We start from the raw sequence: 16,989 nt of genomic DNA on the forward strand, positions 1-16,989 counted from the left end.
GTATTTTTCCTTTCGTTTCTGGCCAACGACGCGTGCGCATTTTGTAATCGGCCGCGCGTTTTGTAATCAACGACCATCGCGGTAAACGATCGCGCACGCTTGCTGGAATGTCAATTTAGTCGGAAATCGCAGCCAACGGTTCCTGGATCGAAATTTTCCACGCGCGATAAAAACTGTCTTTTTGTAAATGCGTTTACATGAAATGGAACGCCTCTGTGAAACGATTGTCGTACCCGCCGCTAACCGCAATCACCATTGGCAATCGTGTAGCAGGTAATCGTGTTGGTAATCGTTAATTGGACAACTGGTCGATCGGTCGAATCGTTACGTATGTAGAACACGACGAGATTCAGATGAAGCATTTTGTGGATCGAGGCACGTCTCGTTCGCTCGATATAATGCATGCAACGACTGAAGAAAGTTTGTCGAAACTAAAATTTTCGTTTAGCTAATAACACGTGGACGGTGAACGCTACAGCGGAGGCCACGTGCTGATTTAGAATGATCGCGTATCGCGATCTGAACGAAGAAAGTTGCTCGCTGCGAACTGAGCCGTGCGATCCACTGAAAGTCCGAGGAAACGCAATTTATTCCTGATTAATTAAACTCGTACGTGGCGTGTTCCGCAAATGTTTCAACATCGTCCGTTCATTTGCACTCCTCGACGATCGAATTACGCTTTCTTGAGCTTTACGTTAATTACGAAATATGAATGACTGGCACGTTAGTTAGAGGCATACCGGTTACAAGTAAATGTATACAGCTGCATACATATTGTAATTAAAGAATTTACTTTTTACATTATCCGCGTTTTCAAAGACTTCTATTCTCGAGGAATATTCAGAAATGTGAGAAAATGGGGTTTCGCTGCGCTCTATAAAGAGACTCCATTTTTTTTTTTTTTTTTTTTTTTTTTTTGAACGAGTCATAGTTATAGATTAATTAGTTTCACCTTCGTACAGGTTCTTCGCATTCTTCGTCCGAAGCAATGCTACGCTATCAATCTCTCTAGGCATTTGAAACTCGCGCAACGATTCACTACAAAGGTTAATTCTCTTGCTGGGCTTTAAACGAGCTCTCCTTTTTTTTTTTTAATTTGGCTAATTAATCGCAATCTTCTTTGTAAATCCACACGAATAACGGAGAATAAAGACGCGTCGCTCGAAGATGTAGAAGCTTGTAGATTTTGTCAAGGGATTCGAGATGCTTCGAGGCGGTTCGTGTTTCTGTAACGAACACTCGTGTCCCTTTTTTCCCCCCTCGGTTTTGTACTTTCAAAAGACAAACGTCCCTTCTTCCTCGGAATACAGCGACTTAACGTCGCGCGTGCAAAAATGCACGGCTTGGCAGCTTGAAAAGGATCCTCCTTACGGGAGAGAAGGTGGGAGTCGAGGCATCCTTCTCGCCTCGGGGCCTGAATTCCAATTAGATTTCAATGAAAGGCACAGCCCAGAAGCTCGTGCTGCCCACTCGGCGCTGCTCATTCACAAATCCGATACTTTGCGTTACGTGACTACATGACCGCGGCTCTCTTCTACATACGTAGAAAACTACAGTCCCGTTCCGCGCCTCGAGACCTTGTCCGTTGACAACGTGTAGAAATTCAGCTGCAGTTCTAGGCAGCTGCCATTGTTCGGTCTCGAACTCTCCGCGTGTAACTTTCTCGTGTGTGTGACGTGATAATCGGAATCTACGATACGCGTTACATCGATCAAATCGGCACGTGTAATTGTTTCGCCGTCATCGTACATACCGTATATACTGTACGAGGTGTGGACCTCGATACGGACACGATAGGAGAACACTGCGCGAAGAGAACTTCGTTGCACGAGGAAGCGATTAAACCCTTTGGTACTTGATCGGCCCGTTCTATTAATACGATATCGTTAGCCACGGAAACTTATAGCCAGTTTCGCAGTGTGGTACGCGTTCACCAGTTTCTAACCGGGTGGTACATAGTGCGAGCACGATCTTTGTAGAGCGTTGATGGCGGTGCAGTTAGCAGAGAGCAGCGAGGACGGACTCTCTCGAGTAACTCTCTTGTGCGCGAGGTAGCACAACGCGTAGGTTCGTCCTTCTTTCTTGCTACGATGTATACGTTGCACTTTCACTTCGACATTGTGTCATTGACCACACAGCTGGAAGACCCTTCCTCGACGAATTCGAAGTACGAGCCACGAAACTCGAGCCACGAAGCTCGTCTTCGACTTCGTCGAACTGGTCGCTACCATGTTCGTTTAAAAATATTTGAGATTCTCGGTAATCGCGGCAACCAAGCATGGAAGCCTTAGTCGTTGACTTAAAGTTCAGAAACTAAGCATTTTGAAATGATCGAAGATACTCAGGAACCGCTCGTTCATAGAAACGAACTTTCGTTTTCGGTTTAGGCGAGACGATCAGAGAAAGTACCGATAACAAGCGGGAATTTCTTGTAAGGTGTGCAGCGTGTCGCGCGCGAACACGTGTGCCAGAAGTTAGAGTCACATGCCAAGGGTCACGCGAATCGCTTCTCGAGGAACCGCGTCTATCGTTCCTGGCTATCTGTTAAGCGGATGTACAAGAGTTACAAGAAGATTTGCTCGCTTGCCAATTATGGGATGATCGCTCTTCGCATTTTTTTCACTTCTGGGCGTGGCGTGACTCCGAGAGCTGGCACCTACTTAGGTTAACGACACCGAAACGTGTCACGGCAATTCATTAGCGTAATGAGACAAACGCAGCGACAACTACTATCCGTGCAAGGCTGCGCGTTTATCGTTCTTTTGAGCCGCTTCGTTTACTGGGAACTTCATCTTCCAGTATACCCGCTGTTCCACGATTCAGCACGAATGCGAATTCGTCGAAATGTTTCTTTCATCCTTATACTTACGTTACCAGGAATAGCTGCGCTGATAAAGAGTGCTAAGTTGTCTGGCCAGGGTAATAGTTTATATTGCTCCCACCATCGCTTCACGACCAGACTCACGTAAAATCCCAGCACGAATGACATCGGTATCGATTCGCTGGAGTTTCCAAAGTAGTACCTGATCTTTTCGAAGATTCTGTAACAGATAATCGTCACGAATCCTTATTGAATGTAAATTATCATCTGTTATCTTCCACGTGTGTTCTTTCCTCCTGAACGAATAGTTTCGAAAGAACTGTACTACCCATTCGAGCAATTAACGAAACATGTTTCGCGAGACGAATCGAATGTTCGCAAATTATGTGTGTGTACGGTTAAATATTTGTTTAGTAATACGCGTGGTGGAATTCTTATATCGCCTCGCTTACAAGTGGAGCAAGGTTGAGGTGATACCGTCATCGAACGAGATACCACTACCGGTCTTATGTACAGGTAATTCCTGTTAAATGGGAATTTCCATCGAGATTTCACAGCTGCTCGCGAAAATCTGTTAGCGGCTGGTCCTATCTATCTTAAGCACTCGACGTAACCGATGATGAGATTCGATGTTCATTGGAACTTTTTAACGTTCGATGCTATATATGTACATTTTACGTTCACGAGTTTATCATGTTTTGCTTTTGCACAAGAGTTATATACACGAAAGTCAAAGAGTTTAGCTTGCAATTAGAGCATTGTAAGGTTAATGCACTTCTAGATTTCATTCATTGCTTTGGTTATCATTTAATTCCAAATTCTATTTACTCCCCGATAGATAGATAAGCGAAGAAATTCAATAAATTCTACACGAATTATCAGGCAATTTAGAAGGATCTAATTTTCATTAAATTTCATTAAGAAGGTCAGAAAGATCCTAAAAGAAATTATCAATTTTTTTGTAAAAAGTCCGTAAAAATTGCAGAAGCTCACATGAAATGTTAGTAAACGACATATAAAAGGATTTCAACGATGTTTTATAAATTTTAGCCTCAAATAGATTAAAAACTGTCGAAAACACGCTGTTAAGAGAAAAAAGTTTTATATTTCAATAGTAACACTAAAAATTCCACTAAAAAGCTATAATTTATCGCTGAAGATCCTTGATATATGCGATGAGGCAAGCCTTTATTTCGAATTGGCGGATCCTTCCTATGATCGTTGGGTCTGCTGGACCCTAAGCCATCCACGAACCGGCCCTACAGTTCTAAATTTAGACCATGCGAATCGAAGCGGCTCAAAGAAGGGTCCTTTTTAACATCCGCCAGCCTCGTGCATCGTGCTTCTTCGCTTCTTTTTTTATCCCGACGTAAATAACAGGTTACGTTTTTATGTGTTTTTTAATACGGAGCCCGGACGAGTCGACACATTCCATGGCGTATTATACAAAACGCGAGCCTCGTAAGGGAGGAACAATTTTATTTACGATACATGCAATTTAACTACACGCGATATACGTATGTCTGGAACAGAAACGTTAAAATGTTCTCTCTTATGGACACGGTTCTCGTCGATCGTTGTAACATTATGACGTTTATACCCACGGTCGGTGGATTTTCCTGAGAATCGTGATTTCTACACGATGGTGACTCTGGAGAAACACCATCTCTATTTAAATTAATTGAAATATTGGCTTTTATTGCCGCGATTGACGGTCGTTTCTTTTTACCAGCGATTTTCATGCGTTTATCGTGGTCATCGTAAAGTGCCCTACAAGAGAGAACCGACGAATGCGAAACGCGACGATAAAAAGAAAACGAAAGATGAGAGGGGTTAAGTAACCGCGTTCTGAACAAAGGAGTCAGCAGTGTTAATATCGATAAAACGGTACTATCGATGTCAACCGGCGAAATATAATGTCGATTGACGCGTGGAAGGCTTTGTTGCTCGACCAAGGTCGATGTCGCGTGGGTTTCACGGCGTAAACTTGGTGGTAACCGATACACCACTCTGTTTCATCCACTCCGTTTTTCTCCAGATAGAACCGCGATGAAAGAGTCTTTGTCTTCGAATTATCCTTTTTTTTTTCAATTCAAAGGATCCATGTCATTGCCATTCGTGAATCTTTCTGGAAGGTTTTGCGAAAGGAACAGAGAGAAAGATTTCGTTTCTTTGTTTTTATCGGTGCGTCTTAATTTCAAGGAGATAGGCTGCGTTATCGCGAGGCGCTATTCTCGACCGGTTAAGGCGTCAACCTTCGGCTCGTGGAGGAAACTTCACCGCGAGAAGATATTCAAATGAACGTATTCATGTACTCACACCCGCTGCTGCTCGTTCAGCCCATATCGATATGTAAAATTGATGAGGTAGTAGACGAACAGGTAGGCCAACAATTCTCGCCAGATTAGCTTGTAAACGGACCCCCGCCATCTGTGAAGAAGAAAAAGAAAAAGAGCTCTGATGAAACGAAGTTTATTATGTAGGTACTTACATAATCGTCACTTTCATGTAATAATCGTATTAAGTATTGACGTCGTATTCTCATCGCTCAACAAATTTATGCACATGGATTTAGATAAGTACGTTTCTCTTTTACGAGCACTATTCTCATTTTACTTATTTCACTTTGCAAAACGTAATGCAAAAACTCACGCTCCTTGGCTCGTGCCCAAAGTTCAAAGATTTGTGTCGATAGGTCGTATCTCATTTAATAATCTCGATGATGCGGCACTTTAGAAAAGGAACTCGTGTAGAATGTGACTGGTTTTGATAGAAATGCAGCAGTAGCGCACAAAAACAAAACGAAATGAGTTCCCTTTTCGATGTTCAACGATTATGATGAAATAGGTATGAGGCGAACGACTCTTTCGATAGCTGCCATTTTGCTCGTTCAGAAATTAGATTGTAAAGAGTGGAATGTTGTCGCGCGATCGTTTCGACGATAACGATAGGAGTCGATCGACGTTGGACACACGCCATTCGGAAACTGTTAAATCCCAGTGAAATGTGTGTCAGGGTTAGACCGATTTTACGAGCTTCGAGAGTACATTGAATTCGCAATATTTTCGTGTCGAAACACTTCACGCATGTGGTCTCAATGCTTTACATTGCAAGTGCACGCTTCTGGATTCATTGTTATTCGTGTATTTTATGGCGTCATTATTGGTTGGGAACGTCGTTGAGAGATATAATTGCGGCAGGCACGTTGAAATCATCGAAGGACGGTTATATCGAAGGTTTCGTCAATACCAATCGCGAAGCGACAATGACTTTAAATTCAAATCCCGCAACTGTAGATAGCACGATGAAACGTAGTGCAAACGAGGCCAAAGTGAAAAGCTGTGGATTATCGACGGCCGTTTCTGTTGTTGTATCTATAATACATTGTTTGGCTGTTGGCTGTAAGTAAACACGTTGACCACGTTTATTTATCGATCGTCAAAAACCTCTTGTATCATAAAATTGTGGTAGGAAATTCTAATATGAAAAAGAATTGTATTTATGCATAAATACAATTCACAAAGGGGAACACAGTTTATTGGCATTGAAATGGCTATGGAGAAAGAAAGCTATGTAAAACCATCTCGGATATCCGGTGCATTGAAAGTACTTTATCCTAGTGTATTCACAAGACCGTAACAAGCGGTAGCGTTCGATCGTGGTTTTCTAATCGTCGACTGGCACACAAGAAGATTCTCAGGAATTGTTTTTCTATCGAGATCTTGCTGGAACATTTTATTTCTTGTCCACGTCGAGTCATCGATCGTTGTAAGAGATTGTACAAACAACGTACGAAATTTACCTGTGAGCGTTATGGATGAAGTTCCTGGAACATGTTTTCTCAATGATGAGATCTTCTCGCGAAGAGTATCAAATTTATATTTTCGGAAATCCCACAGGAAAAAAAAAAAAGAAATGATACGTTGGAAACGAGTGAAAGTATAGCGGTACATTTCATATCTTACCACGTACGAATACGTCAAATTCCAACGTTTCTCAAACACGTTTCGAAACATCATAAACAATATTAACACGCTATTCCGAGTACTCGCATAGGATTCTTCTTCCCTGTTTCTCAATAATTTTCGTGGAGAATCGCGACGAAACCGCGACGTGGCTGCAGCAGACGACGAAATCGTTGCGTAACTCCTCGCGCGGAAACATTGTTGCTAGATGAGAAAAATCGCGGTGTCTATGAATATCGAGTTATTTCTTTATTTGTATGTCAGTAGGTCATGGTAGAGAAGCATTGTCCCACACCATTCATACGATACGCGACCGCACGCCCGTGAAACCCCCACGTGTATAAGTGCGTGGCGTTGCACGCGTTACGCGACGTTTCTACGTACGTTCGCGAGCCATTACGCCGACACGCGAGCCAAAACGATTGCGCGTCATCGTCGGCCTATTGACTACGGATCGATCTTCTACGATATTTACGAGATTTATCAGGAATGTGGAATACCACTGTTTTATGTGAGAATATTTAGACGCACCGTTAACGACCTGCGAAGGCAGTAAACACGTTCATTAACGAGCACAATGATCGATTCATTTGACAGGGAAACAACAATACAGCAGTTAAGTTGTTTTTTCTCCAATTAATCGTTTCGCTAGCCTTTTCATTACTGTGATTTAACGAACTCGACTCCTGTCTCTGATTTGCCCCACTCGGATAAATTCTGCAGACTCATGAAATAGCTGGGTAAATTAGTTTTTTGTAAATCATTCGTCGATCGTAAGATCGATACGTAGATCGTTTCCGATATATCCGTTGGATCGTGTAGATCAACATCCACACGATCTAGGAAGATCTTCCACAGAACAATTTATGAAATAATACATAATGATGTACAAGGATGAATGTAATTAAGTGGTCGACCCGATGGCGCTGCATATCTAACCGCGTCGTCAAAGATAATGTACATTGCGTCATCGACCGGCTACGATTTACATAAATTTGTACGTTGGATTGCATCTTCGTTCAGCGATACTTTACGGAGCAGGGTACAAACATCGCGAACCACTGCTAAAGGTGTTTTCCCATTCGCGCGACTCGCATAATTTTCTACGAATTAGATACATAGTGGTTCCACGTGATCGATAACTGCCGTTTATCACTATAAAAACAGCGTGGTTCACGTCACGTTTAACTATCTAATAACATTACAAATATTTTTATCGCTCTACAAATCTCACATAGAACTTCGAATACTGATGATTTTCATCAAAACGAATAGTCTTTGAATCGCACGTATATAGAGTACAACAAACCTTAATACTCATCGTGTGAAAAATACGCTTTTCCAATAATTTCAAACTCGACCTCCCCAAAAAACTGTTCACTCTTTTCTTCTTCTATACCGCTCACGAGTTGTAATTTTACATTAAAACATAAAAATAATTGAAATTATTCCGTTTATACCTATCCGTCAATACGGGTGTGGAGAGTAGCATGAGCCTCGTAAATTTCCTGTGTAATAAATTCAGATCCCCCGCCGGGCGACAGACATTTTTTATCGGCGTCAAAAGATTCCACCAGAATGGAAATAGAAGCGAAGAAGACGTTGATGCAGGTCGTAAAGATTGACGTTCGAAGCGAGAAGTTAACGATGTACGCGCGTAGTCGAGTTAAAACGTATGTTCATCCCCGAGTGAATGGGCAAGGGCTGTCTTATAGCGGACCCGATGTCGAGCATTTATACACGATCGTTATAACATAATGCCGTAGCGGTGATTTAGCCTGGCGTAAAAGTATTTCCTTTTTCGTCCTTTCTCCGCTGGCTCATGGTTGTCGCGGTTTCAGAACACGAAATCAGCCGTAGCGCGGTTAAACCTCGCGTGTTTCTGTAACTCCGAATAGAGTTTAAACCGCTGTTGCTTACCTCTGATTGCCGTGCTGCAAATGCCACGGACAAGACGCGTTCGCGGTATGATCTTAATCATTCACTCCGGTTTCCATCGATGCGCGAAGTTTCTTCACATTTCCAGTGTTTACGTAACAACTGTTTAACGCCGCGAGAGAAATTTGGAGCGATGTTTCTACGCCGAGTGTTGTTATTACACTTTATGTTTGCGGTAATCGTTTTTGTCGCTTCAAAAACAAAACAGTTAAGAAACGGAAAGCAATTTATCGATAGTTTCGCATGCGAACTTTTTCTATAATTAGCCGATGAATTTCGAGGAAGGTTAATACAAATACCGGTCGGAGACGGCCAAAGACGCGTAGGAAGTGACTGGTGAGCTATAACTGCTTTCGTAGCACCGCGGAATGCTAAATATTGCTGAAACGTGAGTCACCGTTGCATTTGCTCCGCTAAATAGCCAACAATACTCTCTACCTTCGCTAAGTCGATTATCTATCGTAGCTGCGCCACCATGGGCACGAACTGTGCGACAGCGTTCGCGAAACGATCTAGATCGCGATCTCTGTAATGCCGCCAGGCGGTCGCCACTTTTTCACAGTGTAACAGGACGGTAATAAACTTTGGTTAATTTACGCGATCCGTATTGTAATGTATATCTCGTTGCGAGACTTCGTGCGTCGTTTGACACGTTAACGGCGAAACAGCTGCGCTTTCGTAGCATAAACGCGGCAATTCCGTCAGGTTACGAAATAATTACACGTGGAACATCATCTTGGAAACGTAACCAGAAAAACGTTTGTTCGCTCTCAAATAATTTTACTGGCAATTTTAGAACGGTGGATCGATTCGTTTCTCAATTGCTTTACCACACGAAAAACGTTTATCGAGAATCAACGTGGTATGCCAATTTTATTACCAGGCTGTGAATATTTTTGTACATGCGTATTTTTATGAATATAGATACCGTCAAATCTTCTATAAATGGGTAAAAATCTGCAATCTATTTATTACCGATGCGAAGACGCTGGACATCGTACACGAGCGATGTCGTGTGTCCTAGCGCACGGAAGGCACTTTAGATGAACGAGGAAAGGCAAGACGATAAAACAACAACACTATACAACGAAGTTGCTCCGGTAAGAGGGAAATAAGGAGCTTGATCCACGCTCCTGGATGGCGTAAAGTAACGGTCCACCGGTCAAGGCTCGCCAAGGCCTTTTATCGTTCTTGTCGACCAGACTACATTATACTTCTCTCTACGATTTTGTTTCTTAGGTTCTCGTTTCTCTCCATCTTTCCGGATTCTTCGTGCACTTCGCTGAATTCACACGAGCGTACGTTTTTGCACCGCTCTCGAGCAAGAGTTACATCACTCTGATTTACCAAAACGGCTCGTTCGTGCGATACGAAAGCGGAAGTGAAATAATAATCACGACATGGATGCTGAAACATGGTCGAATCGCCTGTTCCATCTTTTCTAGGTTGTACGTGCTTTACAAGCGTTAGTGAATTATTTATGAATGGCCGCGGGAACTTGTCTTATTGTTTGTTTTCTTATTCAAAGAAGCTGATGGGTACTAGGGTTCTTTCAATGACATAATCCATCCATTTAGATTCTTCTTGCTGGATGTTGAAAAAAGATTTCTTTAACATTTGAGACCAATTGGATAGTTAGACCAAAGGGATGTGGTAAAATGCGCTTTTGAAAATTTCCCGCTACGGAGAGTGCAGTGGGAAATGAGACGTAACATCAAAATTGCATTCTCATATAAAGACATTATAATCTGGTACGCTATTTGTTTTTCGAACCGATGGATTCTTTGTTCTAAAGTTGGTGATTTCAACTACGTATTTAGAATTCGTCATGATCCCACTGCAATACATCAAGCCATCGATGAAGAGATATCCGTTTCCTCCTGTGTTTTTCATGGTCACGGTCATTGAAGCCTACACGTACCTTCTCTACGCCCTCCAAATGCTTCGATAAACATCTTAATCGCATTTTTTATGTTTGAAACTGCATAAATACTTCTCAGAAAGAAATTACCCAGCTTCATTTTATTAGAAGGATATCTTAGCAGAACGCTGTACGGAGTGCACAGAAAAATCTGCTGGAAACAGTGTTGCATAATTAAGCTTTCAGACGGCTGAATCACGAGATTAAAAATGTATTTCCTGCAATCTTTACGACGGTGTATCGATGAGTGCAAGGTTCACTCGTTGTTAGATCCGATCGAAATGTATTTTACGATAGTTCCTTGCTCCGATCCGTTTACCCGACATTGAAGGATAGGTCTGCATTGAATTATGCTAACGTCTGCTAAAACGAGCATTGCAAACGGATTCTCTTGTTCTAGAGGCTAAAGTACGCTTAAGCGCTTCTATAAACGCTTCGTTTGTAAGAAGCTCGAAGCTTCTGGTCGAGCAAGAAAGGAACGTAGAGGAAACGAGCCTCTCGGGATATAGTAGACGAGCCAACTACGGTTCCGTGAGGTGGAATGCGATAACTAGTCGAACTCCTCGCGACTCGTCGACTCTATCTTTTTTATTTATCCGTTCGAAGATCTTTTTTTCCATTTGTTGGAAGACAATAACCGAGGAAGGTGGATCCACGACGATGAACAGTGGCTCGCTGAACGATCCTTGGCTGGGCAGAAGCACCACCTTCTTCGAGGCGTTTCCAATGATTTATGGATCGTTGAAATCGCAGCTCAATGCATGATTTATGGAGTTCTCATCGTGATGGCCGTTTGAGAGAAATATGAATTGTGTTCGGAGCCGATTTACTCGAACCTTTGAACGAGCCAGACGTGACCGCTTTGAAATATGCGGAGCTATTCATTGAAAGTTCAAGCGGAAAGGAATTCGAAAGATGCAAGAACTTTTGCGATTGTTTGTCAACGTATCTTTATTCTATATAGAATTTCTTATTAGTAAATAACGGATTAGCATTTTGGTAATAAGTTAAAATAGACAGACTCGTGTATTTTTATCACTGTACAAGATCAGAATCTGAAAAGTGACTTCAAGTGTAGCAAGTGATTCAACGCTGCGATCTTGTACCAGGAAGAGAACTCATCCGCCTACGAACGTTGCGGTCGGTCTCGTAACGAGAACGAATCTCGATAAGTATTGTTACGAAAGGCAACTCGGAACAGGTGGTCGAAGAACCGATACTGACATGAAGCTGTGGATTAGCGAATAATATAGATGTATTTCGATCTTCTCGCTGTTAACTCAGCATCACTATATCACCAGTGACAGATACCGATTTGCGTCTGTAATCACACACGATTGTCTTCGACAATAACAAAAACATCGTTGCATGCAAACGTCAACGCGTGCATGCAGGTATTGGCAATAGCTTTTAAACGTGTTTTCTAATTTGACAACTGAGTTATTAGATTTTCAAATGCATTGATTTCATAATTATGTAGGAACTTGCTTGCACTTTGTAAATATGAAAAGAGGAGAATCGATCTTTTCCAACAAATGCAAAGCAACTCTCGAGAAATAAGATTATCCTATTTCCGATTCTGATGGATTGGGTCTTTCCCATTATGCGGCTGCGTCAAGAACAGACGCATAATACGCGATATCTCGAAATCATCATCTCTAAAGATACAACCAGATTCGATAGCAGAATTCCGAAAGAAAAAAAAAACACGGTTTCGACGTAATTTCCTCCATCAGAAGACGCTGGCTATAATCCCATGAAAGCAATTGCGGAAGTACGCGGCATGGCCAGTTTACATAAGCGCGGCGGACGATTAGCATCGACCATTTGGTTGCTAATTAATCGCATTGTGAGGAAGAACGTTGATTCGACTGTTGAAAATTACGCTCCGCTGGGCTACAAGACATATGCAGTTGCTAGAGAATCACGCGAGAAACGCGAACCATCCTACTGTTTGCATTACTAACGAGTTTATGCCATTTGATGAACGTTTCTCGATTAATTCCAGAAAGGTAAATCAAACCGGCTAGTCGTAGAAGGAAACGATCCTGTAGATTACGATTTACGATCTCGAGTGTCGATGATGTGATCAAAGAATAAAGACTTGCTGTCTTCCTGTTAATGGGTAAGTGTCATCAGTTCCAAACAATTCGAAGAATTTTTGGAATGAATTGATCGCCTGATTATCATAAGTGGTTCCTAAGTGGCTGTTGACCGCTGATCAAACACTTATTCGGCATTACAAAACACCTTCAAAAGATGTCTAGTAATAGAGTACTCAAACATTGACGGTTTATTATGCCGACAATGTCAAGAGGAATGCATTTCTTACCAGATACTCGTACTAAATTCTTTTTCCCTATTATAGAATGGAACGACACATTCTCTTCCCGTTCTTCAGACCATGAGAATAATTAAATCGCATATTGACTAGTGTTTAGATGAGCGTTATACATACCGATGAGTTTGATTGACAGTGACACAGTTACGAGCAACCTTGTATCTCGAACCGAGGTGCGAGAAGTGCGTCGATTATGCGTGGAAGGTACTCGCGGGTATTGCGTGAGTGCCTTTGGCTGCTTCAGCTCACGCTATTCGTGCCAAACATCCAACGTTCGTATCATGTCTTTTATCGTCGTTCGAACAGAAGAAAAATATTACACTGATCAATTTTTCGTTTCTGATGATCATTTATCAATACTTCTGCTCCAATACGGCGGAAGTTTCGAACGATCAACGAATTTCTTAATCATAGAGAAAATACGAGTTTATTTTGTTTATTGATGAGCTCGATACGTACTCGCTATCTGCCGTTTCCGAGGATCTTCCTGTTTATTTTATTTTAAGGAAACGTGGAGTCGAATAAATGCCACACGCAAGGTCAATTCTGGGTACGATCAGGTGGTTCGTCGATATTCATGGGATGACTCACGAATTCGTCGTTCCATTTGACTTACTGATTTTCAGGAGGTTCGACGAAGACTGAATATTTTTTTAATCGTTATTTTTATTTCTACACGTTCATCTATACGGGGGTCTCAATACTGGTACAAAGTAGGTTGTTAGTTAAAACGTTCCTTGTTGAGGACAACGAAACGTAAATAGCGTGGAAGACGTCTCTGTCAGATATGCGAGATTATATCTTAGCTCGTACGTATTTCGCAAGAGTTACTGTGCAAGTGTTTTAGTTAAAACAAGTGGCGCCTCTTTTTCTTTATGAGGACAGAGAAAGACAGAAGTTTCTCCTCGGTCTCGCGACTTTTCCAACGACCTCGTTTTGCATCTGTCGATCAAATGAAAATCATTTGACTCGTTCTGAAAAGCCTCATCGGCATATTGATCGGTCGGTAGTCTCCTTCACCTTTCGGCAAGAAAATCATCATCAAGGCAACAAATTGTAATTGATTCCTCGCTCTAAGCAAGATAATACCAATGCGGGCAACAAGGACGCGAGGCTACAAAACGTTGCATAACTAACGCCGGTCACGCTCCACGGAGTGATGCTCCTCGTTCGTCCTCACTTTGGCAAACTTCTCGGTCGCTTCCTTGATATCGATGCTTCCGTGCACGTGAAATTGGCCCTCTGTCCAAACAATAGAGATTCTCGTTCCTCTATTCTATGTGCCGTATTTTGAAAACATAAATTTCTATAGCAACGTCCGACTTGAAGAAGAAACGAATCTAGTACTAAGTTAAGTTGCATAATTAATACGATATTGGGCTATGTAATAGAACAGTCGTGGATATAGATAAGAGTAAAATTTAGATAATGTAACATAGCAATTTTATAAACATAACAACGGTTTCTCACATAAGACCAGATTTACTAAGCAATCTTGATCCTTCTATGTCAGGAAAATTCTCAGAAGGCAATAAAAATCTCTCCCTTGAGTAGAAAATATAATATTCTGTTCATAGAATAAACTGTTCAATATTATCTTTAACCTGAAACAGCTATCATCGATAATACCAGGAACTCCATATCTTTGAGAAAACGCGGATTCCTTGAACATTTGAAATATGACAGACCCGACTAAGTAAATCAGAATCCACGAGCCATCCAATTGCATCCAAAAGGCAATACGCATTCGAAGGCAGGCAGGTGCTGGTGATATTCACTGCCGAGGAGCAGAAGATACGACCGGTAAGCCTCGGCCACGCTGTGATCTCGGGGACGGTTTCACATTTTAATTAGTAAACGAGCAAAGCTGAGTACCCGTCACACGTCTGGCAGTAAAACGTTTATTTCGCCATTGCTCCTCGCAAAGGAGCTTCGCTCGTCCCTGTGTCGTGTCGTTTAACCCGCGTACGCGTACTCTTCTGCGGCCCGATCAAGGACCAATGGAAACTATTCACAAGTGTCTTCGCGGAAGAGAAAACGAGTTCCCTGTTCTTGTTCCGCGCCTGTGCCCGCCCGAAAAACGTCTATCCCCTCTTGCAAGCATTGAGATGCAGATCAGACAAATCGCAGGACTTTCTTAAGTCAAAGTGCAACATACGAAAGTAAATTTTAATGGAATAACTCTTATGAAATATCTCTTATGACAGAAATATTTATGTCGCTGTTAATAGTCTCAGAAATTGTGAAAATACGCTACTTCCTGATACAATAGTTTTCTGATTTATCAAAGCTTGTAAATTAATGTAGGCATCGAGTATCTTGCGGTAAAAAAGAAGAAGCGAATAGAAAAATGGGTTGTTGTAGTGACTTCTGAATAATTGACGTCAACTATAGAAGTCGGTAATAGGTATTTTGCAACACAAAAGAACTGAAAAGTTTGTAATCAATTTTTGAGCCAGCATCTGACACTGTAAATCGTTAGACTAAATTGTTTCTTCTTAGACGTGTTCAGTTTCTTCCAGGAAATGATCAAGCAAGTGCACATACAATCCTTGCTGATGAGGGAAAACAAATGGTCGCGAATAGAAGTGCATGGAAACAATTAAACAGTTCTTATACGTGTAAGACTTTTACACTTATTCTCGCTCGTTCTTTGTACTTCCACAGGCTTTGTGTTTGTGTTCCAAGGGCAAACAAAAATTTGGCTTCAACTTCGCAAATATTACCAGAATTTAATTTATTTTGCAATTCTCGGAACGCACAAATTATTAAGGAAATTGCTCCAGGATGATCCTGGAAAGAAGGAAGGGAATTCTGGTCCACCCGATGTTTCTAGGAGGTTCGATAGCGCGTTCGCATAAGTACAAACATACTCGCAAGCAATCCGGTGCACGTACACACACCTGTACTCTGGCGTGCGAGAAACGCGCGCGCGTCCGCGCTTAGTACCCGCTGCAGTCCGCGGAAGACAAGAGAGGTGAACGAAATGTGTGTCATACACTAGGAGCGTGTGTGCGGTGCGCGGTCTGTGTCTCATTGTCATTCGGCATAGTGCGAATGCAACAACGTTCGTGCACCCGGTTCGATGCAGCCTCGTGAAAGAAACGAAGACGGCGCGAGGCAGCGTTAAATTCGCGAGAGAGGCGCGCACCACTCGACACAACTCAACACGACAGGACACGACAGGACGGTGTGTCGTCGCGACACACGAGCACGAACGTGACCAATCGGTAGCGTCGTTTCGACGCGCCGCCGACCACCGATGCGCGCCGCTGCAATACGGACTAACCGATCCCGGCTTTTTGCATTCTTATGAGACGCTCCTGATCGTCCAATTTGAGAGACAATGGCCTAGTTCCCCGAGCTCGCGCCATTGCACGATTCCTCACGGTCGCCGATCGAAGAAAGTTGTCGCGTTCGGCTGTTCGATCGTCGCCGATCGTCGTCGTCTTGATATTTAGACTGCAAGTAATTTCATATTTGCAAAGAATTTTAGCACAATTTGTAACGTTTACGAATGTATATGAGCGATGGATTATCGGTAGGAATTCTCTCTTTTCGTGTTTTATCGCCATTCGCGCGATTCGAGTTATCAGCATCGGATGGGAAATATTTTCCACGTGAAATCAGACAGAGTTTCTCGCTGTGCGTCTTTTTACAGATAATTCTACGTGGTAATGCTTTCGTAAAGTAAGTGCGCACGGTGTTTCGTTCGGTATGCTAAATTGATTTCACTCCGTTAGAAATTCTATTTCCGAGTTGGCGCCGGCGATGAGGGATCGAGAAGAACCGCGGCGAACGAGAAATATGACGAGTCATTTGAAATCAGGCAAGAATTCCTGGATTTCACTTTTTCGCGAGCTTGCAGACGAATATCGTCATCCTGCCGCTTTATCTTGGTCAGTCTTCCGTGCACCGTGAAAACCGTTCTTGCTTTCACGCGTGCGATTCGCTGCCATAGTTCTTCCGTTCACGCGCTAGGCCTATTTAGCGCGCGTGATCG

At 42.4% G+C, this 16,989-nt stretch overlaps 2 protein-coding genes across 3 annotated transcripts in view; one reads left to right on the forward strand and one right to left on the reverse strand.

The window, feature by feature from the left end:
- LOC126867749 (uncharacterized) overlaps positions 1-16,989 on the reverse strand; it is a 41,319-nt gene that overhangs the window by 20,446 nt on the left and 3,884 nt on the right. The window contains exons 1-3 of one of the 2 annotated variants that reach the window (XM_050622632.1): positions 8,247-8,293; positions 5,141-5,251; positions 2,870-3,041 (exon numbers count right to left, since the gene is read on the reverse strand). In XM_050622632.1, the coding sequence (XP_050478589.1) occupies positions 2,870-3,041; positions 5,141-5,251; positions 8,247-8,278 (315 nt within the window). In that variant the 5' untranslated portion in view covers positions 8,279-8,293. Of the gene's footprint in view, positions 1-2,869; positions 3,042-5,140; positions 5,252-8,246; positions 8,294-16,989 lie in introns of those variants that run through there. The other variant, XM_050622624.1, reaches the window with a different exon arrangement.
- LOC126867785 (TSC22 domain family protein 1) overlaps positions 1-16,989 on the forward strand; it is a 203,165-nt gene that overhangs the window by 2,619 nt on the left and 183,557 nt on the right. The gene's annotated exons all lie outside the window — the stretch shown is intronic.

This window comes from Bombus huntii, chromosome 1 (assembly GCF_024542735.1).
Source record: "Bombus huntii isolate Logan2020A chromosome 1, iyBomHunt1.1, whole genome shotgun sequence".
In the NCBI taxonomy this organism is placed as follows: domain Eukaryota; kingdom Metazoa; phylum Arthropoda; class Insecta; order Hymenoptera; family Apidae; genus Bombus; species Bombus huntii.